Source organism: Psammomys obesus, unplaced genomic scaffold (assembly GCF_907164565.1).
Source record: "Psammomys obesus unplaced genomic scaffold, mPsaObe1.curated_primary_1811, whole genome shotgun sequence".
NCBI classification, from domain to species: domain Eukaryota; kingdom Metazoa; phylum Chordata; class Mammalia; order Rodentia; family Muridae; genus Psammomys; species Psammomys obesus.
Window position 1 is genome coordinate 10,888,772 of NW_026586383.1, and position 26,317 is coordinate 10,915,088.

At 53.6% G+C, this 26,317-nt stretch overlaps 1 protein-coding gene across 3 annotated transcripts in view; it reads right to left on the bottom strand.

The window, feature by feature from the left end:
* Ano10 (anoctamin 10) overlaps positions 1–26,317 on the bottom strand; it is an 81,901-nt gene that overhangs the window by 33,273 nt on the left and 22,311 nt on the right. For 2 of the 3 annotated variants that reach the window (XM_055601753.1, XM_055601751.1), the window contains exons 5-11: positions 26,020–26,139; positions 23,646–24,215; positions 22,307–22,362; positions 21,770–21,844; positions 21,072–21,254; positions 18,712–18,903; positions 15,479–15,607 (exon numbers count right to left, since the gene is read on the bottom strand). In XM_055601753.1, coding sequence (XP_055457728.1) covers positions 15,479–15,607; positions 18,712–18,903; positions 21,072–21,254; positions 21,770–21,844; positions 22,307–22,362; positions 23,646–24,215; positions 26,020–26,139 — 1,325 coding nt within the window. Of the gene's footprint in view, positions 1–7,248; positions 7,381–15,478; positions 15,608–18,711; positions 18,904–21,071; positions 21,255–21,769; positions 21,845–22,306; positions 22,363–23,645; positions 24,216–26,019; positions 26,140–26,317 lie in introns of all 3 variants that reach the window. The other variant, XM_055601750.1, reaches the window with a different exon arrangement.

The following is a 26,317-nucleotide window of genomic DNA, read 5'->3' on the forward strand; positions in this document are numbered from 1 at the left end:
CCTGAGACAGCCACCCGCTGCAACCATACCAAGCCCCTGGCCCAGCCTCCACAGGAATCAGCTCCCTCATTAGCTTTTCTGCTGTGCAATCCGAGAATCTTTTCTTCTAGACATCCCACTCAGAACAGTCCTGCTCAGTGTCATGGCTACATAAATGACATTGATACACAGACTGTCAGTTTCCTGCCTCAACACTCGTCAGGCTTGGCTGCAGCAGCGCCTCCCACACGACGCACTGACGGACACAATTAAACTCTCCAGTGCACTGTGGTCCTGCAGAGCCGCAGACTGAGCGCTGCCCACCAGGCTGAAGCCGCAGCCCCCGTGGGGCTGCACGTGAAGACCCCCTAAGTTACCAAGGCTACACACGTCCTCAACAGCCCAACTTGGATGCACGCCCCAGTGAAGGGGCACCGTGAAGCTGGGCAACATGTGCACACAGGAGTAAGGAGAAGCATGGGGCTGCTGCCAGCCCCTCCATCTTGCACTTCCTGTCTCTGGAATGGCAGGCAGATAACTTCCTGGTGGCTAAGTCCCTGGGCAGAAGTGTGCAACTCGCTGCACACGCTGCCTGCCACCCAAACTGGCCAGCAGCAAGAGCCCGCAAGCCAGCGTGTGTAACCGTGCGGCAGCCTCAGACCTGAAACGCTTCCAAAGGCTCATCTTCAGCTGCATGCACTGAGAACAGACACTTCATGTATGTATGATCCTGTCTGCAGCCTGCACCTGCAGCAAAGGTGGCAAACAGCCCACGGCAGCACGTGGGGTCTTAGAAAATGGCAACATCTGGGCTGGAGAGGGAGCTTCAGTGGTCAAGAGCGCTGGCTGCTCTTCCAGAGGACCCGGGTTCAACTCCCAGCATCCACATGGTGGCTCACAACCGTCTGTAATGGGATCTGGTGCCCTCTTCTGGTGTGCATGCAGAATGCTATCTACATAATAGATGATTGATTGATTGATTGATTGATAGACATTCAGACAGGCAGGCAGATAAAATATCTTTTAAAAAGGAAAAAGCAACATTCAACATTGAACACAGAACTCCAACAAAGACACTAATTTCAAGCGCTAAAAGCAGATGCGCTGTGGGGCACACAAGCTCTGCTCATCATTTCTGGGAAGAATCCCTCAGGGCGACCTGGGGCGCAGGTTCCACAAATTAACAGTCATGTTTATGGTATTTGTGGGTCTGTTTCTCTTCAGCTCCTCCATCAGGCTCCATAATGACAGCCACTGAGTGCTCGGCCATTGGATTACAAAGTCGTAACTGGACAATCCCTTCTCCTTCCGTCAAGAACATCTGCTAAGCTCATAAGCAGATCCTGAGGGCAGTGTTCCGGCCTTCCCGGTGCTGCGACCCTTTCATGCAGTTTCTCATGCTGTGGCGACCCCCGCCATAAGTAGTTCACTCCCACTTTAAAACTGTAACGTAAATATCTCAAAGGCAACCCACACACAGGGGTCGAGGCCCTCAGGCTGAGCGCTGCTGCCTGGGGGGGGGGGAGGCTGCCACAGATGAGGAACAAAGCCATTTCCGTCATCCCGACACGAGGGAAGGTCTGCAACTCCAGAACGAAGCCAAATGGCTCCTCGGGAAGTGCAGTTACAGCTGTCAGCCTCCACATGGGTGCTAGGAATAAAGCATGCGTGGATGTGCATACACACCCAGGTATGTGTGTACGCATGTGTCTGTGTATGCACGCGTGTATGTAGCATCTACCTTTCATCTGTCTGTCTGTGCTGTACTGCAGTTAGAACTATTTGAATATTTTCTTAGATTCCCCCATAAACATTACAAAACACAGCAATGCATTCTTCCTGAGCTTCATTTAAGTACTAATACAAACGCTCTCTTGGGGTCTAAAAAACTCTGATATTTTACTTCAACAATCTGAATAATATATCTCTAAACACACATATGCGAATCCACACATTCACATGCAATGAGCACAAAAGCACACACACACACACACACACACGAGAAACACACACAGCACGCACACACACCTGTAGGCACACACACTCAACATTGCTCTCTTTAGTGGCTCGGGGCACACAGATGCAGAATTTAAGCTACAGACCACGGACTCGTCTATGTGATGAATTTGAAGGTTTTACAGCTGTCAATGGCTGCATAGTTATAAAAGTCAATTTCAGTTAAGCTACTACTTCCTGTCTGCCACGTAGACTATGAACAACAAGAGTTGCTGTGACATTAACCAGCACAGACTTAGAGGAGACCTAGGTTAAAACAGAGTAACTCATAGGACACTAAAAATTTCATAAACTAAAGAGAAAATGAAGCACTTTTCTTAGTTCATCAGTGACTATATTTTGTTGAAATCAGAACTGTCCAAAACTGGACATAAAACAGTGCCACAGAGCTCTGGGTTGCAGGGAGATAATGGCGCCACCCACACAGCCCTTAGCCTCTAAAAACAAAACCAGACAAAGGGGAGGAGGGGCTGCGGAGAGGGCCACATCCACCCCAGCCCTGCTGCGAGATGAAGGGGCCCTGTCGAAAATGGAAAATAAGTCCTCAGGTCCAGCAAGAGCAGCTCTGGGCCCACATTTAAATGGGAACTCAAATCTGCCATCAAGGCTAGGAGTGAGGGTATCCAGACAAACCACCCACACACCGAGGTGCCACGAGGAGGAAGCTGTGGGTCCCAGGTTCTTAGATGCTGAGGGGAGGGAGCCACAGGGGACAGAAACCTGCATCTACACTGTGGTGCGCGCAGTCTCTCTCCTCTGTCTCTGTCTGTCTGTCTCACACACGCCTGTAGTCACAGTATGGGTATCCCAACTTCTGATTATACCCACCATGTTCTAGCACTGTGGAGACAAAACAAGATGACAGATTCTCGAGAACCAACATCTATAGCAAACTGCATCCCTACATTGAAGACACTGTTTCAACTAACTCTTCTTTTTCCTCTCCTTTGGGACAGGATTTCACTGTGGCCCAAGCTGACCCGGAACTCACTATCTAGACCAAGCTGGCCTTGATCTCATAATCCTCTTGCCTCAGGCTCCTGCTTCCTGGGCCCAGTGTGCAAGCTGCCAGGTCTGGCCTTAACTTCTTTAAATTCCAAGCTCTGGAATCTTAATGTTAGTTCCAGTGCTGTTTAACGAGGATGAAGGCAAAACAGGAACTTTCGTGGCTCAGATGCACTTATCTTTTGATGGGCGTGCTAAGGGCTTCTTTGTACATTAATATTTTTAAATATAAAATGAAAGTTACTGTATGATATTTCTGCTTTCTAATTTGTATAAATATATATATATAGCAGGTCTCAAAAATAAAAATATAATGTGCGATCTCACAATTTTGTCGTTTCCATGGTAATTAAACATGATGAAGGAGCCAACAGCTGTCTAGGTCTGATGCTGTCTCACCCTAGAATCAGAAATGTTCACCAAGAGTCACCACAGCTGTGGCCATCTACACCCCTCAATGTGCCCTGCCAACAAGGCCAGGAAGGCCATCACAATCAACCGAGATCAGAGTATCAACACTGCACCCAGGTTCGGTGCAGAGGCGGCGACAGGCCAGTCAGAGGACGAGGCCTGACTGGCCTCACTGTGACCCCAGCGTGCAAACCTCAAATTCCACCTCAGAGTTAGAGAAATGAGTGCCGTCCTTCCTCACTGAGCTTAGGACTGAGCTGACCTCCGGTGTGAGAACACAGGTGGCATGGACGGAGACAGGGAGCAGACGGAGGGGAGAGACCTATTCCTGAGCGTCCCCGGGGCTAAATGAGGCAGTGTAACCGATCATTGCACAGAACAGCTATACTTACTACCACCCACAGACAAACGCTTTTTTAAAAACACAGAAATGTTATGGGAACATGTTTTCATTCTAATCCCGTAACATTTAATCCCATAACAGGTGTGGGAGATGGGCTGCTTAGATTGTCCGCACGCAGCAGGTGACTATGATTTGTCTCATGCTCTGGCAGAGACAAAATTTTGCCAGCTGAGGATAGTTTACATTTGGAATTCTGGGGACTCTTGGTAGAAGCCAGAGCCCTAAGAGGGGTTGCAGCTGCTGTTCCCCGTGCTCCCGCTGCTCCCCGTGCTGCCCCTGCTCCCCATGGCTGCTGGATTGCTGGTTACCAGGCTGTTGATACCCTGACAACAAAGATCAAATTTTCCCCAGAGAACGGAACCTGTAATCAGCAGGAAGCAGCCTGACAACACTGACACCCTCTTTCGCCTCTAACCACCTCTCTCTCCCACCCAGTGTTGGGGTGGGGGACAGATGGGAGTGGTGCAGGGAAGAAGGGAAAAGAACCCAATAAAGTAACTGAGAGGTCAGCTACAGCCACGTCTCCATTTTCAAAGAGCATACAGAATTCTCGAAATTCTTTGTTTTTACATATTTTTAGACTCATTTTTCTGCCCTCGGGTGCCCTGCCTGTGGGGACAGACACTCCAGGAAGAAGCAGCCCCTGGAACTGAACCCGGCCCCTCTCCAGAGGCAGCTGCTGCTCTGGCCATCTCTCCAACCCCCTTCATTCTTAAATCATGTAACACAATTGGCTTTTTGGTGTGCAGCCTTCTGAGTGTGAACCCACAGACTCTTGACCCCCACTGTAACGGCTCACAGGGCATTAACTGCAGAGACCGCCTAGGGTGCATAAACAAAGTTTGCATTCACAGTGTGTCGATGCTTTTTCCCGGGAGAAAAGAGTGACAGACCAGTGCCTCCCGAGCAGCCGCTGTCACAGAGCTGGTTAGAAAGCCAGGGCACGAGCGTCTGTGTGCTCATCCCTTCTCTCTGTGAAACACGCACCACTCTATGTCCTGTGTCCTGTCTATCCCACAGGACATGCTTTCTCCCGACTCTGTTTGGCCTAAGGTCAGGGCCGGAACCCAAAGCTGCTCAACACCCCTCTGCTCGTTCCCAGGTGTGTCACCATCAAAACGCCTGAGAGGAACAGAACATTATGGAGGCCATGACAAGGACATGGAGCTGGCTGGTTTCATACAGTGAACATCTCGGTGTCGAGAGAGGTAAAGCAGGGAGCAATGGCAGGGAGGGAGGGATGGGGGGGAAGCACAGCAGAGAAGGGAGTGGGGGTGAGGCAGGATCGGAGACCTGCCCCACCAGGAGCTACCGGAGGAGTCTGCAGGTCAGAGCGCTCGTCCACACATCTGCCTCGGATTCAATTCATCTTGACGCTTATCTCTAAAAGCCTCAAAAGTGCCCTAAAGCAGCGCCTTTGCCTGTCTCGCTGCACGTGCACCTGGCCAGCCTTGAGACAGCAGCTGCCGTTTGTCCTCCTCGGCCTGTCACTCTCTGGGACAGGAATTTCTTAGAAAAGGTCGTGCTGCTTTGTCCACCACCCTGGGCTGCGCGCTCTAAAGCTTAACTGCATGAGGTCCTCGCACACACGCATTCCCTTACACAAACACCCAGAATTGGCAGCCAGTTCCCACTTGCTCTACACCTCCCTGTAAGGCAGACCACTGCGCTGCCCTCCCTGGCTTGACTGTGCTCACTGTCTGCACCTCAAACACCCACACACACCTGACAAGCCCCACGGGCCGGCAGCAGGCTGCACGCTGGAGGCGGAAGCCTAAGCTTGAGTTCTGGACAGCGCCACTGCAGTGCTGTTCAGACGACACACATGAACCAAGCAGAGACCCCTTGGCAGGACCCTCCAGTCTCCACATGCGCCTGGCGAATATCAAAAGGAAATGCTGTCAAAAGGCAGATATCACGAAACATGAAACCGAAGCTCCCAGCTGTTAACTACATGAAAACACATGGAGGCTGGAGCTGGTGCAGTGGGTAAAGCATCTGTGTACAAGGGTGAGGACCTGAGTTCAAATCCCCACAGCAACCCTGAAGATGGATGTGGGAGCACACACCTGTAACCCCAAATCCTGACAGCAGAGACAGGTCAGCTAGTGAATGGATCAGCTAACCCGGGCTCACAGCCTCCAACGACCAGGGACCCGTCTCAAGCGAAGGGAAGGGGAAGGACTGACACCTGCACCTGCCACTGGAGCCACACGTGTGCTCTGGCACGCTCGTGCTTACACTCACATGTAGAGAGTCTCCTTACGGAGCACAGCTCCTCTAAACGAGAGAGTGAAATATGTGTAAGACAAGAGAGTTGAGGCAGAGTGCCTGGGATGTTTGTCCTCCATGGATAAAAACGCCAACTGACACCTTTTGTTGTTGTTTTTCTGAACAGGGTTTCTCTGCGTGGCCCTGGCTGTCCTGGTACTCGCTCTGCAGACCAGGCTGGCCTCGAACTCAGAGACCCACATGCCTCTGCCTCCCAAGTGCTGGGATTAGAGGTGTGCGCCACTGCACCCGGCTTAACTGACACCTTATTTTTACTTGTAAGTTTGTGTACATGTGTGAGGGCTTCTTTCTCTCTCTAGCTTGTGTGTGTGTGTGTGTGTGTGTGTGTGTGTGTGTGTGTGTAGTTGCAACCTGCACCACACTCCCAGCAATGAATGTGTGGTCTCAAGGGGGGTTGGCAATGGAGTGACACAGCAGACTGCAAGTCCAGACAGGGTAGTGGAGACCCGAGACAGGGTGCCCGGTGGTGGCACGCTGGCCGCGTGGGTCGGAATGCCCAGAGGCCACTCGCGGCCGCAGAAGCACTGAAAGAAGAGTCACCGGTGTGCCCGGACAAACGCTACAGCACTCTCAGGGCCACTGTATGGCTCAGGAGACAGTACGAGGTAAAGCACCTGCGTGGGCGCGGGCACGCATCCCTGCAGAGCGCTGGCTGGGCCAGGCCACTCCTGTTTCCACCCCTCTCTGGCTGGCTGGCGCCAATCACCCACGCCCCCATCCCCTCCCCTGCCCGTGCCTGCTCTGAGCTCCTCCAGCCAGTCCCTCGAGCCAGCAGCCTCAGCGTGACTGCAGCACACGCTCACCAGCACAGACGGCGCCAATCATCTTCAAGTGAGGCCTTGACACGGATGGCACAATGGAGGCGCGTGGTCACTCACACCGGGAGTTCGGGGACAGCGGTGGCCTCTGTCAGCCACCTTGCTCAGCCTTCCAGAAGGCAGCCTTGACTTTTGGGCTCAGCTCAAGCCCATCTTACAACACACACATGCATACACGCAAGTATTTTACACGCCACACACACCTTCAGTTGGAACATTCTCCGTTTTTTACCCACTATACGGAAAACGAGAAATCAAACGCTCGTCCCTTTCTGCACACCGGCTTTGACAGCACTGAATACATGGCCTGGGCCAGGGTGTTACCTGAGGACGGATTTGGCAGCAGCGTGTCACCGAGCCACTCTCGCTAAGCTTCTGGGTTGACCTGTCTGTATCGCAGCACCTCGGGGACCACAGAAGAAGCCAACACCCCGAAGCTGCTGAGGGTGGGGAGGTCTGCGGCAGGAGCAGAAGGACATCAGTTCAGCAAGGCACAGCACACCCACCAGCTAAGGTCGAAGGCACATCTCGAGCTGCCGGGCGGGCCCAACCCGACACACAAATACGTTAAACCAGGACAAAAGCCACAGAACCGGGCCCTGGGAGGCTCATGGAGGCCAGCCCTCCTGGAAGGGGAAGGGCCCGGCTCTCTCCTCTAACCTCAGCCGGGTCCTTGATGAAACTGCTCAGGCTGCACGAGAGCGGAAGGCTGAGGAGGAGTCCATGCTCTCCAGTTCCCGCATAACTGTCTACCGCACAGCTCTGCGCTTCTGCACAATCTACAGAGGTGGCAGGTGCCAAGAATTGGGCACAGGGAAGCAGCCGGAACTAGGAGCGGGGAAACCGACACAACACAGGGAGAGCTGCATGGGCTGGCCAAAGTGGCGGCCAGCATGCATGGCGGCACCTCCCACGGCCGCACCCAGGGACAGAGGGCAAGCTTGTGGGGGTGGGGATGCTAGCCAATATTGCAGGGGAAGATGAAAAGCACAGCTGCGAGCGGCCTCCCCCTCACCCCACTTTATGCCCTCACTGACTCAAAAAGCCCTCTGATGGCACCCTTCCCTAGCCCGCGCCTTTCAAAGCCCCTCAACGCTAAAGCACTGTTATAAAGGACACACATTTCTTAGGTGCCTCAAGTCTTCGTTCAGTGTTCTGAAATAAAGTGCTTCCTAACCTCAGACCAAAAACCAGCCAGCCAGCCAGCGAACAATCAACCAACCAACCACCAACCACCACCCAACCACCCACCCTGAGGCTCAAAACACATTCTTCCTCTCGTCCTCTGAGCCAGCCAGCAGGCACATGTTGCCTAGGTCCTGAGGTGTGCGAGTGGGAGCAGCTGCCTGTGTCCTGTGACTGAGAGTGGGCAACACCTAGTGAGCAGACTGACACGGGCACCCAGAGCGGGCTGAAGGGGCCATGGCCGGTAAGTGTCCTCAGAGCTGGGCAGCCCAGATGCTGCATGGCTCCCTCTCCTTCACAGCAGGCCCTGACGCTGAGCTGCAGGCTTCGGGATTCTCGCCCCACCTGCGTACGTTCTGAAGCTATACTGCTGTGAATTAACAAACATCACTTCCAAAGTGAGGGGCTTTCCTTTGCCTATATCTTAGGGCAAGAAATATGTTAACTACCACAACAATTTAAAATGTAAAATAATCTCTAAAAACAGCTGTCAGCAAAATCATACTTAATAATACGCACTACTGTTGTGTCTCTGGTCATTAGCAAAGCAAGCGTCTGCTGTTCGCTGACTAAAGGCCAAACCTCTAACCCAGCAGTCCCCACAAAGCCTACTTCGGGGTACACGGGAACAAGCAGCTCTTCGGTGAACACTCGGCCCAATCATGGAAGCGCTCTGGCCTGTGCTCTGTGGGCACACGCACCTGGCCATGAGCACTGCAGTAGGAGGGCAGACAGTGGAGAGGAATGCTGTTCACGGCCTCCTCCTTCCCTCTTTAGTCAGCCTGGACCCCAGCCCACGAGGCCACACACACTCAGGGAAGGTCCTCCTTCAGGTCCACCGTTCTGGAAGCCGGGCGGATTCTGAACTGCAGCCAGCCGACAGCCAAGATTAACCATTACAACCTCAACGACAGACAATGACGGACATTCCCAGGCTTGTTTCCTCTGCGGAGTGAAACTTGAAGATATTTGGGAAGCAGCATGAAAGCCGTGTCTGGAACGTGCCCCGGTTTGTCTGATTTCCTTCTCATCACTTTTACCCCGTCTGATAGCGATTTGTCTTTGTGGAGTCTCTCCAAGGGTTCTCACAGAAGTGAGGGCTCTACTTTAGCGCACGCTTTTCATCGGTTTTAGTTCATTTCATTAAACTATGTCAATCATAGTAGCAAGAGTGCCATGCACAGCAAATCTGGGTGGGGGATCACTTAGCAAGCAGCCGCTGTCCCCAGAGCCTACGCCCCAGCCACTTCCAGCTGGGAGATCACCGGCACCAGCAGCAGGGGTGGACATCAGGCTGAGGTCAGGGACAGGCCTTCTACCACACTGGATTTTTCTCTCTGGGCAAGTCTGTAAATGCTCCCAAAGCTAGGACCATATCTTATTAATATCTGCTATGTTCTAAGCATAAAACAAATAGGTATCCACTAGAAGAACCTACCCTGCCTGCCTTTAACTATCCCCAAACCATCCAAAGAGCAGAGCCACATTTTAACTGGATAAAAACTGAAGATGGGGAGGCCTAGAGTAAGACTAGGAAACATCAAAAACGACCGGCAGAAAGAAAGAAACAAAAAATAGGAAGACAGGCTGGGTGTGGCAGCTCTCCTCTATAACCCTGACCTCAGGAAGGTGAGCAAGGCAGGAGGATTCAGAGTTCAAGCCCAGCCTGGGCAATCTCATGACCCTGCCTCAAAACCAAAGCATGAATGTGTGTGTGTGTGGGGGGGGGGGGGAATCCAGCTCATGATTCCAACCAAAAGGACCCAACTGAAAAGCCAGAACCCAACATACACAAAACATCGGGAGGTGGAGACCACGAACCGCACAGTTGGCTGTGGCTCCTTCATTCCCAGAATCCAGTGAGCCCAGCAGGAAAACAACAGCGTCAGCCAACAACAGTGCCGAGTGGTGAATCTTGCAGGCGCTGTGGTCCATTTCCTCACACAGCCGAGGATGCACTTGAATTCACGAAGTGACAAGGAGCTGAGGCTGCTGTAGCTGGCCAAGAGCCATCCAGCGTGGGCGCTGGGACCTGAATGTGGGTTCAGGTTCTCTGCAAGAGCAGGGCGTGACCTTAACCTCTCCAGTTCCTGCCTAAAATGCCTTAGCTTTAGCGCATATTCTTTCAAATAGTAGAAATTTCAAGATTCTGCCTAGAAGTTTGCTTAATATGCTTCCCAAAAGCATACTCAGCAACTTATCAATTCTAACTTAGCAAACTTATCAATTATTCCTCTGAACTAATTCTCAAACTGCTGTCACAAAGAGCAGGGGTAGGGGCTCTGTGATTCACCTGCCCGTGGGCAAGTCTTCTGTAAGAAATGTTTCACACTTGTTCCCCACTCAAGAAGCCACCTGTTGCACACCTCTCGGCTCTTGCCCAGGCCCTGGGCAGCTCCATCTTGCAGAGGAAACGATGGAGCCTGGACAGTTCTGTGAACGCTCCTGCTAACAACCGGGCGCCTGAGGATGGAACGGGAACCAGGCAGAGGGCAAGGGCTTTGTCACCCGCCGAGGGACTCTCCCATGGAGGGACAAACGTGGTCAGAACATCCTGGAGGAACCGCAGCAGGCAGACAGCGTGGGCGAGGTGTCACTCTCTCGTGGCTGTGACAGACGCCTGGTGTAGATGGGTTAAGGGAGGGGCATTCACTTTGGCTCATGGTCTAGAGGGCTCGCTTCATGGTTGCCTGACTCCACCTGCTCGGGCAGGACATCCTGGCAGTGGGGACATGACATAGAAGTTCTTCTCCGCTTCTTGGTGAACAGGAAGCGGAGGCGGGCCACACAGAAGGAAACCAGCACAAGCTGCCACACGGCCCCCAAGGACCTACTTGCGCTAAACTGGCCTCATCTTCAACCTTCTCCAGCGCCGATAGTGACGCCCCACTGCACACCTGCTCTTTCCACAGGGCCCTCCTGATCCCGTCCTGCGTGCGGATGCTGTCCCGGACATACCAGGAGTGTGTGTCACTAGATCCAGGCTCCTCTCTACCAGTCAAGCTGACAATAAAGTTCAAGTGTCACTTTGGAGCAGAGGAGAGACAGGGGAAGCACCGCAGGCCCAGGGATGATTGTCTGTAAGAGTCCAGTGAGAACCACTGAACCTTCAGCACACTTTTAAAACAGCGGTGTGATGCGTGGACGACGGTCAGAAAGCCACGCTAATGCTGACACACTGAAGAGAGAAGCAGCAGGCCCGAGCAGGGAGGGACTGAGGCATGGAAACAAACCAGCAGGAGAGAAGAGAGTGGAGTGGGAAACTAATACGAGGAGCAAACTGTGACACACACAAAGCCGTGGAGACACAGGCCGGGAGCCAGGACAGGCCCGGGTGCTAAAGGTGAAGCCACTAGCGTCCCGTGTGGCTCAAGCCTGGCGCGAGCCTGTCACTTCTTTAGCACATTACCAGTGTCTTCACTTCATACCCGAGGGCTGGGCCTCACAGAGGTCAGGGAAGGACACAATCCTTACTCAGCGACCCTCTGCCCTGGTCATCTTCGCTGAAGAAATGAGGGTGACGGGATGGCAAGAGCCTCAGTGTGCATCACCACCCAGTCACACCCATGCCTCCTGTGACACGGGCGGGCTCTGCTCACTATCCTGCTCGGCCTCACACTTGTTCTGTGGACGGCCAGCCCTGCCTTCCTCCAGGAGGGGGCGCGCACCATGGTGCTAGCTCTGGCCCCCCACAAATGGTTTTGAGGGATAGTTTTCAAAGTAAAAATTAAATGTGAGCAGAACCAACCGATTCTCTGGTCACGTGGGAGCTGGTTCGCTTCCACCTTAGGGGAGCCCCCGCTGGTCGGGCACGGCCTGGCAGTCGCACACGGGCAAGCGTTTCCCGTGACCCTGCACTGCAGACGTGCCCTCTGCTGGCGCCCACATCAGGGGCCAAGGCTGTCAGAGGTGAGTGGTGTGAGGGCAGCTGTCGGGCACCGCTTTGCTCTGGGGGCTGACCTTCTCGGAGTTTCCAGTACCCAACTAGCCCACAAACGGTCACGTTGAGCGTGCTCTCCTCTTGCGCTCCAATCTCTCAGATCTCTCGTCCAGTCCCAGTAAATCTATTTGTAAAGCCCCACCGTGAGCTTGCATCTCAGGGCGGCACTAGGTGGCGGCAAACACAAGTGCCACACTACGGCCATCTTTGCCCCTTGACTGAAGGCTACAGGAAAGCCAACTCTTAAAAAAACCCAAAGCATCAAAAAGAAGTAAAGGCATGAAGTTATCTGGTGTTGGAAATGTGAGGCCACCCTAACACAACACAGCCCCAACCTTATGAAACAGGGGTATCTTCCAAAGGGCTTCCTTCGCTCTGCAACAATCTTAACCACATGAGTATACTTAGATGCTAATGAGCTTCAAGAGAAATAATCCCAGCCACTGAGGTAGAGGAAGGGACTGGGCCCAAGGCGTCGGCAGCCACATGAGTTTGATAACAGCCTGGGCGACAGGAGATGCTGTCTCAGAGAACCAGAACAACAAAAACGTGAGTAAATATAAACTATCTAGATCCGGGGGGGGGGTAGGGAACGATATAAATAATTTTAATCTATAGAAAATTTAATACTTTACTTCCTTTGTAAATATTGTTAAGGTTTAAGGGGGAAATCTTTTCATTTTTTTGTTTGTTTGGTTTGGTGGTTTTTCAAGACAGGGTTCTCTGTGTAACAGCCTTGGCTGTCCTGGAACTTTGTAGACCAGGCTGGTCTCAAACTCAGATCTGCCTGCCCCTGCCTCCCTGAGTGCTGGGATTAAAGGTATGCCCACCACACCTGGCTTAAGGGAAAATCTTACTTAAAATGAGTTTAAGCCAGTGATAGCTCTTCACTGACTTCACTGACAAAAGCTATGCACACCTGAGGGCCGATGTGAATCACACGCGTCGCAGCCTGCTTGGCACAGCTGCACACGCGTCGCAGCATGCTTGGCACAGCTGAACTAATCAAGCAGGCGTCACACAAGTTCCCTTCGAAGTCTGAGCTGGGATGTCAGCCTGACTTTACAAACCTACAGTCACACAGGAAAACCTGTTTCCTCGTTTGTTTCTTGTTGACTCTCAGGCTATCACTCCCTGTTTTCCTCCAGCATTACTGAGACCCCAGCGGAGCACCGTGTGGCACAAGGGAAACCGGCTTACTTTGGTTGTTGCGATCTTATTTCTAGCATTTTTCCTGGGGCTGATTTTTGTGCTGACACAGGAAGCTCAACGAATCAACCACAGCTAGGGAGCTCTTGGGAGTGAGGGCAGCAGCAGGAGCCTGGCCCCGGCAGAGCTGCCCTGAAGTCTGCAGGCCCGGAGGACAGCAGTGTCCCTGAGCCTGTGAACGCCCTGGAGTGGGGGAAGGTGGCGGGAGCAGAGGTGGCTGCACCCGCTCCTCCAGCCACAGCCGCCCAGGGCGGCTGTCAGGCTTTCTGGGTCTCTCAGGACTGCCACCCCTCCTTGGTCTCCTTCAGAAACCACCAGGAAACCACCTGGGGAGGTCCCCTTACCTTGGCACTGAGGACTGAAGGGGCTGGGGAGTATCCTCCATGGAAACTGCCTTCCAGCGCTCCAGCCTGGCAAACCAGCCTCTTCTGCAGCTGGCTGGTTTGAAGTCAATCCCCCACACATGGCTAACTCTGGACTCAGCAAAACCAAGTCGCAAAGCTGCAGAGCCCTCTGGCATCACAGGGCCCCGCTGTGTGAAAGGAACTTTCATTGGCCTGTTTGAGTTGCTGTCTTGGAGCCTACTGCCTCTGTCTGCTGACCTAGGCCTAGTCCTGAAGTTTCTCGCCTCCCTACAATCTAGCGTAGGCCTAGATTGTTTTCAGCCTCTGAGACTCACTGCTGAATAAGCTCACCCTTTCTAGTTCTTGCTGAGCTCTGGGCTGGTTCAACTCAGCTGTTCTAGCTCAAACTCCTCTCCCAGCTGATTGATTTCATCTGGCTTCTCTCTCAAATTATTCTGCTTTGCTTCAAACTAACTTCAGCAATCTTTTCTCATCTTCTGGCCCCTTCTCATTTGCTGGCTGGTTCTGTCTTCACCTGATTTCTCTCTCTACAACCCCTGTCTTTTACTGTCCTGATAAAACTGCCTTCTCTCTTTTTCTGCATTGCCCCTTAAGTAGCTTCCCATTCCTCTCTCTCTTCTGAGAATTGGGCGTATCCTATTCTGTCACATCTCTGATTCGTCACCTTTCCTGCCACTCAATTAGACATCACTTTCAAACATGGTTTGCTTCCTTCTACAAACTATCTTTACCTTCATTGCGTGGGATTAAAAGGGTGTCCCACCAATGCCTGGACCTAAGCTATTCTTTACCTGAAACTTGCTCTGTACCAGCTGTCCTTGAACTCAGATCTGCTTGCCTCTGTCTCCTGGATTAAAGGTGTGTTCATTATCCCAGCCGGATCACACAAACCTAGAAGATCTGTGGATGTGGTCTCTTGCCAGAGCAGCTGTGTTCTGGATTCAATTCCTCTACCCTGCTGTGCGCCTCTATAAGTCCAGGTCTTTCTCTTACCCTCTCTTCTACACGTAACAAATAGCTCTGCAGATTCCTGCTCTACTTCCCAAATTCAACACAGACATATTGACAACCACCGGGTCTACCCCTTCCTAATCAGCGGTGCCTAAAAATTATCCTCCCAAACGCACTCTGTTCTGTGCACACAGCGTCCACAGTGAGCACGCACACATACACACACCTGCCACACAGGACAGGAGAGAGGGGCCCAGCAGGCTGGATCTCCTCAGCCTCCTGCTGGGACATTCGAGCTCACAACTTCATTTCCTGGGTTGTGTGACACATTACAGTCTTACCAAGTTCTGTTTCCACATATTTCCGCAGTGTTACAGTTTTAAGTAGGCACGAAGGGACACAGTGTTCTTCGGCGTCACAAAGCAGCAGCAGTGGAAGCAGCTCTGAGAATGCCCGGTCATGTTCAGTCCCTGCCTAATTTTCCAGACAGTGGGAACCCGTGTTCCACGATAAACACAAATGTGAGTAACAGCCACAGGACCTGTATCTTGTGAGGCTGTGAGCCTCTCTACCAGTCACAGCACAGAGCCTCAGTGTTCCACGGTGAGCACACTGCAGTGGACCAGACAAAGCCCCAGTGCCAAGAGTATCTAAGTGTGTAAGACCCAGAGGGGGCACTTCCCTAGAAGTGTGGACACTCACGAAATCCACAGATGTCTACTCCAAGAGGACGAATCGGCAGTGCCTGGCAGCGAGCAGCCGCATAGCCAGCACGTTTAGTGCCGTCCCAGGACACGCTTCCATGTGTCACCACGGCCGCAGCAACATGTGTCACCAGGCCCGAAGCGGCGCTCTGCTGGAGGGCCGCAGAGGGAGGCCTGGGATGTGGGGGCCTTTCACTCACCTCCACCGCTACCACAATCAAAACGAGGTCCGTCTTGGATTCTGGAAAGAGTGCATTCACTTGTGGTGACATTCCAATCAGGGCACAGTTGGTGACCACAGATATAACACTCATGGTCTCAAAGGCCAGCTGAAAGGGAAAGGCGTGGCATTAACAGCTCATCAGCTGCGCCCATGCCATCTGAAGCCAAGGGAAACCCTCCCTGGGTTCTACAGAACCCACACACATTTCAGCGTCGGTCCATCCTGCTAGGGTTCTCTGTGCTTAGGGAAACTGCTCTAGTGGGCGTTTCAGATCCTTTCAGCTTGGCTGCTGCTAAGCAGTATGGCCAGGCTTTCCTCCCGAGGGCAGCCAGGCTGAGTGTGGACACCTCCGGCCCTGTTCACATGACTCATCACAAGAACCAAAGTCCCTGCAGTGCACTGGCGAATACAGAGGCGGCCTCCATGGAGCAGCAGCACACTGGCTGGGGTCCCACTGGGAGGTCCCTGTGTCCTGTGCTGCTGTCAACAGGGACCCTGTGCTTTAAGCTGTTATTTTAAAGCTCTTGGCGGCTGCCTGGCAACTGAAGCCGATCATCCTGACAGGCACAAGGCTAGACTTCCATCTCTTTGTCCACGGGTAGACAAAATGGCTGCCTGGTCCTCTGATTCTGTGAGTTTCTGTGTTTTCTTGTTACCTCTGGCAATTTTCCAGTTGATTCTCTGGGCTCTCCCAAGGGCACAATTATGAAACTGTATTTTCTCCAAAGACGGTTTTATCTGTCCCTTCTCTTTTATGTTTACAATTCTTTCCTTTCTGCTTTAGGTAGTAATTCTAATCCTACTGAACATAAAAAGTGATTTTACACAGCCCTTACCCATTGGTATCATGAGTTGTTTGGTCTTATATCACTTGACATTGTAAGTAAAACTGATCTATGGTCTATGCTTTGTGAATTTATATCTTCATGAGTTATGTAAGTTCACACATAGGGCCTATGCATCTTTATGTGAGTCCTACCATCTTCATGTCACTCTCCCACAAGAAATGTGTCTGGGAATCACGGTCGAATGCCACGGGCAGTAAGAACGCTGGCACAGTACGCCCATGGCAACTTTACCTGTGCCCGTCTGTGTGCATGCACTGTTTCAGTTTCAGCACACAACTGTCTCCATGTCTTCTGCCATACATGAGGGATCCTGTTGTTTCTTAATTCTGGTTTTGCCATCACGTTAACGGTGGCTTCCTAAGTACTGAGGGCTAGACTGACCTGAGGCCTTCCCCAAGACCCTGATTATGGAGAAGAAACATTGCTACTTCTCTAAGCCAGGAACATTTTGTCTGAGCTAGTAACACCGAGGCCAGGGCCTTGGGGATGCTTCAGCTTTGGGTCCTGAAAACCCAACTCTTCCCACCCTAGATGACAGGACTGCTCAGCCAAGGCCACTGTGTGCGGGTCTGTGATGCTGATGGGACTGTGCAGCTTGATGAGCCTGTTGCTAACTCTGCCCCACTGGGCGGGGTAGTTTCTGTGGCTCTGCCCTACTGGGCGGTAGTTCCTGCTGATTCTGCCCCACTGGGTGTTAGTTTCTGTGGCTCTGTCTCTCTTCTCCCTGGAAGAAGTAAGCAAGTTGCTGTGCTTCCTAATAAGCTTGCTCAGCACAGACATCTTTTCAGGACCTTCTGAGCCCACCTGTGGCATCTTCTTTATCTCCGACCCCCTGGCCCTCCCTCCAACTGAAGAATCGCTGCTTGTCCAGGTCACAGAAGATGATCTCGGAAACACTCACTCTTCCTCCACTGTCTAGAATTTTATAAAATTGGTGTGACTTCTTTTTAAGTAGTGGAATTTGTGGCATAGTTATCTAAGCCAGGATTTTTCTTCTGGGTATATGGACTCTAGACTCAGCTCCCTTCACAGTCACAGAGATGCCCCTTCCCTCCCCAACTCATTGGCTGAACTGCAGCAGGAGACTGCACTTTTAAAGGAACTATCTAATCCTCTATCTCTCTGTCTGTCTGCCTGTTTCTGTCTGTCTGTCTCTATCCACCCCCCGTCCTCCACCCCATCACTGGCTGGGTTGAGGCAGGAGGCCCTGCATTTGAAGGACAGGTCCCTGCCACTGCCTATCAAGTTCCGAGTCCCTGTGGTAGCTCTCCCCTGACCCCAGCGGCTGCTAAGGCTGTAGACACAGACCTCACTCTGCCCTCACTGCACACTGCCACTCTGCCTGCCTTTTCAAGGAACCACATCTTTGCTCTTTCTTCTCTCCTGTCTACCGGCTTTGGGTTAGGCCTGTCTTTTCTCGTTTAACAAACACTGAGCTGCTTTTCCAGCATAAACATCTAGTGTTGTGAGTTCCTGTCAACCCTGCTTATTAGACACATCCCACACACTTTTCCTTTTGGGTTAGTGTATCTTTGGACTTCATCTGAGATCTTTCTTTCATGAGAATTTTGTGCTGTCTGGTTTTCTAGTGTTTGGAGGTCCTGCTGTTATCTTCTGTCACTAATTGTGGTTTGAGCTCATTGTCACAGACATACTGTGTACAACTGCAACTCTTTGACATGTTTTCTGCCCTGAGAGATAACTGGCTGTTCTGTCAGACACTGTTAAGGCGCCACTGAGCCCTCTCTACTCTTGGGTGACTTCGTCCATCCTGGGAAGGGAGTGTTTTCCTCTTTCACTACAACATGGGTTCATCTCTTTCTCCTTTCTGTTCAAGTCTTTTTGCCTCCCTCCTGTTTGAAAACTGTTGCTTGATCCATATACAGTTCACTTTGATGTTTTTCTAAGACTTTTCATGGCAGAGCATTCCTCTCTGGTAACTTTTGCCTCAGATAGTATAATAGCAGCCTCTGCTTGCCCTTTTCTCTTTTCTTTTCAGCAATGATTCCTTATTTCTTTCTTTTACTTTCACCCTGTGATTATCAACCTGTGAATTATTTCTAATCCACAGAGTGTACCTGGGTCATCCTCATCCACTCTGCCAATCTCAGTCTTTAATCTGCGTCTTTAGGCCATTTATAGTTAGTGCAATCATTGGTATGTTGGGACTTAAGTCAGACACTTGTTTTCTATCAATCCTTGTTTTTACTGTTGGCTTTTCTTACCTGGCTTATTGCTAATAATCTTGAGCTTATTTTCTGGTAACAGTTAGTGGTGTTTAGGGTATACATTTTCTGTTTTTAGAATTTTTCTTTCCCCCAACAATGACCCATAGCTTTCACAGTGCTCTTCCTGTAATTACCTGCCACACACCAATACTGGCCGACGGCTCTGCAAATGGCCGTTTGAAGACCCTGCACATTTTCAAGGCATCTGAGTTGACTTCGGTGAAGTTGTTTAACACAGCGAAGGCAGCTGCTAGTGGGTACACACAGGAGAACAGGCTCACATAGCCAAACTGCAGAAACAGCTCCAAGTAGTCATCAAAGGTTCCCTGCAGCGTGGAAAGACAGCAGCATTGCCCAGTGTCATGTGGGAATAACTGAAATGCTAGCAAGGGGCAGTCTTCAGCTGCTAAAAAGAGGTGCCCGCTCCAGGGCACGGCAGCAAAGCACCCCCACAGACCTGGTCACTAGAAAACAGAAAAAGTCCTCTAAGCTCTGCCGCCCACAAGCACGAGGGTCTCCCCCTCCCCCAGCACGGGGGTCAAGCCAGCTCTGCTGTGGCTGGCACAGGGCAGCACAGTCACACGCTGAGGATGGTCACAAGGCCAGCCCTGAGAGTGAGGCGAGCAGAGATTCTCCACTGTGGGTTCTAAGCCCATCCCCACACGGCTTCTGCACACACTAAGACACTGCTGTTGACTCACTACTGCGAGTTACCGTACTGAAAGCACCTTTAAAGTAACCACGATGTCAACGTTTAAGGTGTTTAGGCGCGGGCTGGCGCCGAGCTGCTGGGGGAAGGCGGCCCACACACGGGGTGGGCGTCCTCGTCCTGCAGCTACAGGATGCGAAGCTGCAGGTGCAGCGGGCTGGAAGAGCGCAGGGGCCAGGGCCGCCAGGGAGGAGACAGGGCTTCCTCTGCTGTCTGTCGCACTCTCGGGGTTGTTGGGGTTGTTTAGTGAAGGGGCAGCTGTGTTTCACAGGGTTACCGTCTGACGAACTGCCTTCCTCCAAATCGCGGCCACACTCTCTGAGCCTCGCTCCACGCGCACACGCTCCCTCTCCTCTGACTCCATGCACACACAGCGGTGGGAGCAGGGTGCGCAGAGATGGCCCCGCACACGTGCGCACTGAACACCATCCCTTCCAGGGCCCGCACACGCCACCTTGGCGGAGCAGGGACAGGGAGACTGCGGATGGCAAGGAAGAGCATCACCCTCTGGCTCGCCCATTTCACAGCACATGCTCACAACGCAGCCCTGGCCTGGAGTCTGGAGCCGCCTCCTGATTGGTCGCTGCCCAGCAACAGCACTGTCCGCTTGTGCCCAGCTTGGGCACAGCAAGAGGGGGCTGTGGTCACCTTCATGAAGAAAGATGGTGTGCGAGCACTGGAGAGATCAGGGCTAAGAGTGGCCGTGTCCCCGCAGTGCCATCCATCCTCAGGTATGTGAGTGTGAGAGCGTGCTTGCGTGCGTGCGTGTGTGTGTGTGTGTGTGTGTGTGTGTGCATATGTGTGTGTGTGTGTGTGTGAGAGAGAGCGTGAGCGTGTGTGTGTGTGTGTGTGTGAGAGAGAGAGCGTGTGAGCGTGTGTGTGTGTGAGCGTGTGTGTGAGTGAGCGTGTGTGTGAGCGTGTGTGTGTATCTGTGTGTGTGTGTGTGTGTGAGCGTGTGGGGGGGGGTCTGCACAACACACAATGAGCCTAGGAAAAGCAGCAGAGAGACCGGAGGTAAAGTTGCATTTGGAGCTCCTCAGCAGGTAAGAGTGAAGGCAGAGCTGGGTTTCGTGAGCTGGATGTTTGCATCACAAGGAACCAAAGCTCTAATAAGCCGCAAGCATCTCCTCAGAACAGCAGAGCCGTGAACTGTCTCTGCAGAGAGCTGCTCACAGCAAGGAAAAGCACAGGCTCCATGACCTGTTCAACCCTAGTCTCACCCCACTCAAAGCGCAGGATGACACCATGACACACATCTGTGCACACAGGCTCGCTCTCTGACTCTGTGCACACAGGCTCGCTCTCCTCTGACTCTGTGCACACAGGCTCGCTCTCCTCTGACTGTGCACACACAGGCTCGCTCTCCTCTGACTCTGCACACACAGGCTCACTCTCCTCTGACTGCACACACAGGCTCACTCTCCTCTGATTGCACACAGGCTCGCTCTCCTCTGGCTCTGTGCACACACAGGCTCGCTCTCCTCTGACTGTGCACACACAGGCTCGCTCTCCTCTGACTGTGCACACACAGGCTCGCTCTCCTCTGGCTCCATGCAGGCACGCTCTGCTGCCTGCACCCCTCTGTGAAATGCCCCGTGACTCTCCGCCCTCGAGTCTGAAAGGCACCTAAATGCACACTTGTAACCTCCAAGTGGCTCCTGCCAGGGAACCTGCTGCAGAACTCCTGCAGAGCCATGCCACAGCAGAGCCAAGGAGCGCGAGCTCACACTCAGGAGCACGTGTGACTGTCACTCGTCACTGTGGCGTGCCCCTGCTCCGGCTTACCAGGTAAGTTCCCATTTCCTTCTCCAGGAGTACTTGCTCGTACAAGGCTGTGTCCACGTCCGCCTTCAAGGCCCGCACCTTCCTCTTGAGCTGTGCACAGTGCTTCCGCTGCAGCCAGTAAGGGAGCAGAGACTCCACAACCTGGTTCAAGACCTGGGAGGTGATGAGCAGCGTGGCCAAGCTCTGCGGAGAAGCACAGCGTCACGGTCACAGGAGCAGAGCAGAGCATGGCATGAGTCACCAGTCCGAAGCCCTTAGGAACCTGGGTTAACCTGACATTGCGCTGTGCTCTGTGTCCCCTATCCCCACTATAGCCTGTGGCTACAAAATGGCACTGCCAGGCCTAGGGCGGGCGAGAACCGCTGTGACTGAAATATTTCACAGTCCCGAGCTGGGGAGATGACGCCATCAGTAAAACGCCTGCTGTGGGAACATGAGGACCCGAGTCAGACCCTGAGGGGAAGAGGCGGGTGATTGGAGCCTGTACCCCAGCTCTGGGACAGACGCGAGATCTTGGGGGCTCGCTGGGCGGCTAGCCCTGCTGGACTGGCAACCCAGGTGCAGTGAGAGACCCCACCTCAAACAGTAAAGTGGAGCGTGGTCAAGGAAGACGGGCGGAAGGAAAGCACAGGAGGGCTCTTTCTAGGGCAGGAGACCGTCTGTGGGCCCTCCCCCACGACTCCATCAGCCACACTCACCTGGCGCAGAAGCTTCATGTCCCTCAGGACAAAGGCAATGTAGAAGAGCGAGGCAAAACAATTCAGAAAGTTGAACTGCCAGAGAGGACGACAGAGTTAAGAGCGCTGCAGCGACACAACCCCCGCAGACCAGGCCCCGCCGCAGACAGGCCTGGGGCTGCGTCCCCGGCCCCGGCCCCAGCTCGACCGTCAACCTGGAGGTGAGAGGAGCCTCCAGGGTTAGTACCGAGGCTCCTGGGCAGCCTCAGGAGCAGGAGCACCGCGCAGAACCCCACAGTTCTCCAGTCTGCAGCCAGGAGGCCAGGGCTGGCCCCGCCCCACTCGGGGAGCTCCAGGGGAGGGTCCTCCTCTCCTTCCATGGGGCCCAGGCTGCGTGTCCCATGGAGAGGCTGGGCCCGGGCAGCCACAGCAGAAGGACCCTCCCCCTCAGCAGCACAGACCTGGAAGCCGCTTTGCGCCCACAGACTGCACTCTTGTCCCGCACAGAGAACCCCGGTGGCACCTCGGAGAGATGCTGCCGCAGCGAAGGCCACTTACCACCAACACTTTCAGGACGAGGTGATTCTGGTAGGCAGATTCCAGTCTGTGGTTCTCTACAGCGGGAAGAGGGAGAGAGATGCTCTCAGAGGAGAATCGCTGCAGGTGTGTCGCCAGGGGGTCAGTCAGTGGGGCAGCCAGCCCATGGCAGCAGGAGCGTCCACCCGGGCACACCCTCCTCCGCCACGGCAGCACTGTGCTCGGGAACGTCAGCAAACGAGCCCACAGCCGGCCACCCGGAAGAAGGGTGTGCGCACTTCGAGGGCAGCACAGCTTCGTACAGGGTCCTCGGACGAGGGCTGACATGAGGAGAACTCGGGGTCCACCCCGGCCTAGAACTGCGGACACGGCGCAGTGACCCAGGACAGCAGAAGCAGGAGCAAAGGCCCCACGAGGGGCTCCGCAGCGAGGACTGGCCTTCTAACCTCCAGGTGGACACTAGCCCACCTCAGGCCACCATGCTGCCTCCTGCTGTGAGGGCTGGCTGCTGCCTGTGTGCTGTGGAGAACAAATGGCCGGCACAAAGACAGCCGTGGCGGCCTGGCTGCTGTCACTACGCAGCGGGCAGAACCTTCAAACGCTGGGCCCATGAAGTCAAGGCCCAGACCTCTTCCCACAGACGTGGACAGACACTGAATGGCCTGTGAGCTGCACTCACCTCTACCCAGGCCCTTCTCTGCACCGACGCATGCAGGAGCCCCCACCCTTGAGCTGCCCTGGGACAGTGGGACACAAACCCCGTCCCCCAGAGACACTTTCTCCTTCAGTCTCCCCCAGTGTGAGATGGATGGTGCTGGATAGGTCCTGCACAGACGTGTCTGTGCTGCCTTCACTCCGCTATATATTGTTGGGGTCACACCAAGCAGCCATAGGTCCTTATCCATGGGGGTGGGGGGCTGATTCACGGTCCCCGAGAAGGTGAGGATGAGGACCGGGGCTTGGGGGGTTGCTCAGACACCAGCATGCACCCTGGATAAGCTGGCACTGTGGAAGCCACAGCACGGAGATCAGTGGCCACGGATGAGCCGTCTTAGTCGCCACAGCCCGAGGACCCTGTCCTCTCCGCCAGCAGTGGCCGTGAGCCCAGCCATCCACGCAACAACTCATTTTCCTGTTTTTATCCTGTGTGGTATGTTCTGAGGGCTGTGCATGCGTGTGTATGTGCACAGGTGTGGGTACGTGGATTCCCCAGTGCCAGGGGCGGCTCTCAGGGATGAAACTCGGGTCCTCAGACTTGAAGGCAGGCGCCTTTAGCAGCTCAGCCACTCTCCCCAGCCCTCTGACCCCCAGCAGCACCTCCTAAAGGCACGTGAGCCCCGGGACACGTGTGGAGGCTTACCCCACGACGTCAGGAACTCGGCAGCGTATCGGTAGAGGCGGTTCATGACCTCAATCACGACGGCGTAGACAATGCTGGGCACATAGAGCAGGAGGCCGGTCCACTCGGCCCCGCTGCGCTCGTGGACACTCAAGGCCCAGGCCTCCATGTCAAAGTACACCATCATGACGTGGAGCGAGAGGTACAGGCAGAGGCACACGAAGGGCAGTGACACCAGGTAGATGCGCAGCTGCCGCCTGTAGCTGGAGTACAGCGGCTCCTCCCTGCCGGTGACAGCGTTGACGCCCAGGACCCCGTGAAAACCCGGCCGGGGCTCCTCAAACTGCCTCTTCATGACCAGCGTCCCCCAGCGATAGGCCATGCTGGCACAGCCGCGTTTCCACACCTCCAGGATCACTGTGGACCAGATGAGGTTGAACGAGGCAAAGACGACGTATTTGTCGTAGTCCTCCCACACGAACAGGTAGTAGGGCAGTCCGATGACCGCCATGGGGACCAGGGCGAAGGTGAAGTACTCCAGGAACCCGAAGTACAGCGCAATGGTCTCCCCGAAGTAGCCACGGATGCTGTCTAGAGTGGAAAGGAGGTGGGAGCTGAGGTGCGGGCGCATGGATGGAGGGCTTTCACGCCTCGGTTTCCATGCCGTGTGGGGGCCAGCTCTGTCCTGTGTGGACCCAACCTGCACACCAGTCCCGCCTGTCAGTGTGACGAGCCTCCAATTTGCCCAGTTCACAGCTCAGGCCTGGGCCCTCGATCAGTTCCCCCTCACCTCCCTCCCAGAGAAAGACAATCTTGGCATTGGCTTAATTTCTAAGCTCCTAGGTCAAGTTCAGCCGTGGACTCGAACCCCTGCGTGGGTGTCTATGTGTGGCCACTTTCCTCCAGCAGTGTCACTGCCGGGACGCTCTGTGTGGAGGGTGAGACAGGACATACCGCTCACAGACGTGAATCAAGACTCCTTGCATCCACTGCCAGCCCCACCGCGCACTGGCCTCCAAGCCAGTGGCCTCCTTCCCTCTGCCAGCTCCTCCTGGCAGGCCCAGCCCAGGGCTCGGTCTCCCACAGCCCACACCAGTGTTCTCCCGAGGCCTTTCCCTCTCTAAGAGCTGACTCCTTAACAGGACCAGTTACCTGTGGTCCCACAGGCACCACTGAAATTACTGCTATTTAAATACAAACCAAGTGGAAACTCTTTCAAGTGTCCCATAAACACGAGTGCTGTGTAACCTGGAGTTACCGAAACTAAGCTTTTCAATTTCAGAGACTGCAAGAAAAACTTAAAATGCAACTTCAAAGTCTGATACCAAATACTCAAAAAAGAAATAAAACTTTAAGATTTTAATGTGTGTGTGTGTGTGCAGATGGCCTCAGAGAAGACAGGAAGAGGGTGTCACAGCTCCCTGAAGCTGGAATTGTAGGTGGTTGTGAGCTCCTCAATGATGCTGGAAGGGAAATCAAGTTCTCCGCAAGGGCAGCAAGGAGACCTAGCCTCTGAGCCACCTCTGCAGCCTCCAATCTCGGTTCTAGTTCAACATTGTAATAATTGTTTATCGAAATGAAAATAAAAAATACAGAAAGAAGACTTTCTTTAAAACAGAAAAAAAGAAATTCCTTTAAAGAAAAAAAGGTGACAGCAGCATTCAGTGGCGCTCCAGCCGGAACACTGTCTCCATGCTCAGAGACTTAGCACATCTGGGGCGTGGCTCAGGGTTGGAGCACTTGCTGAGCACGCTCAGGGCTTAATCTCCAGCAGAAAGGTTTATCCAAACACAAGCAGCCCAAAATGCTGAACATTAGTGTTAACACAGCTTCATGAATATTCAATATTTTATATCAGAGAAAGTCACCTTATTCAGAGAGAGCAGAGGATCCCTGAGTCTTCCTCAGTGTGAGCACAGCCTGGCCACCTCCATGGGAATAAAACACCTCAGCACTGGTGTTCAGTCAAGCTACGTGTGTGAAGACATGGACTCAGCAGTGTAGGCGATGGTCAGGCGGCCACAAGCACCGGCTGCTCTTGTACAAGGCCCAAGTTCACACCAAACAACCTGGGCAGCTCAAAACTGCCAACTCCAGCTCCAGGGCCTCACACCCTCTTCTGGCCTCTGCAGGGGCCTAACATGCAGAACCCCAACCCCACCACACACACACACACACACACACACACACACACACACACACACACCTAAAAACAAGTAAGGTCTTAGTAAAAGACATGTATGCACAAAGGCTACCCTGAGCTGCCTATCTGTAAATAAATTTGGCCAAAGCCTTAGCGAGACTTAAAGGACAAGGCCATCAAGCCATCTTCTTGCTCATGCGGCTGCTAAGCCCTGGCAGGAAGGCACTGGATGGACACAGGAGAGACACCTACCTATGGGCTGGTACTTCAGAGCAAACCGCGTGTACCACTCGTCCTCAAGCTTCTTCAGGGCCTCAGGGTCATGCAGCGGGAACACCTGCGTCACGATGCCAGACGTGAGCAATCGCCTCACTGCAGAGGGAAGTGTGAGAACAGCTGAGACACTGATGGCTGAGGGTGTCCCAGGGCAGGGGTGTCCCAGCATCAGTGCAGGGGTATCCCAGGGCAGGGGTGTGTGTCCCAGCGCAGGGGTGTCCCAGGGCAGGGGTGTGTGTCCCAGCGCAGGGGTGTCCCAGCGCAGGGGTGTCCC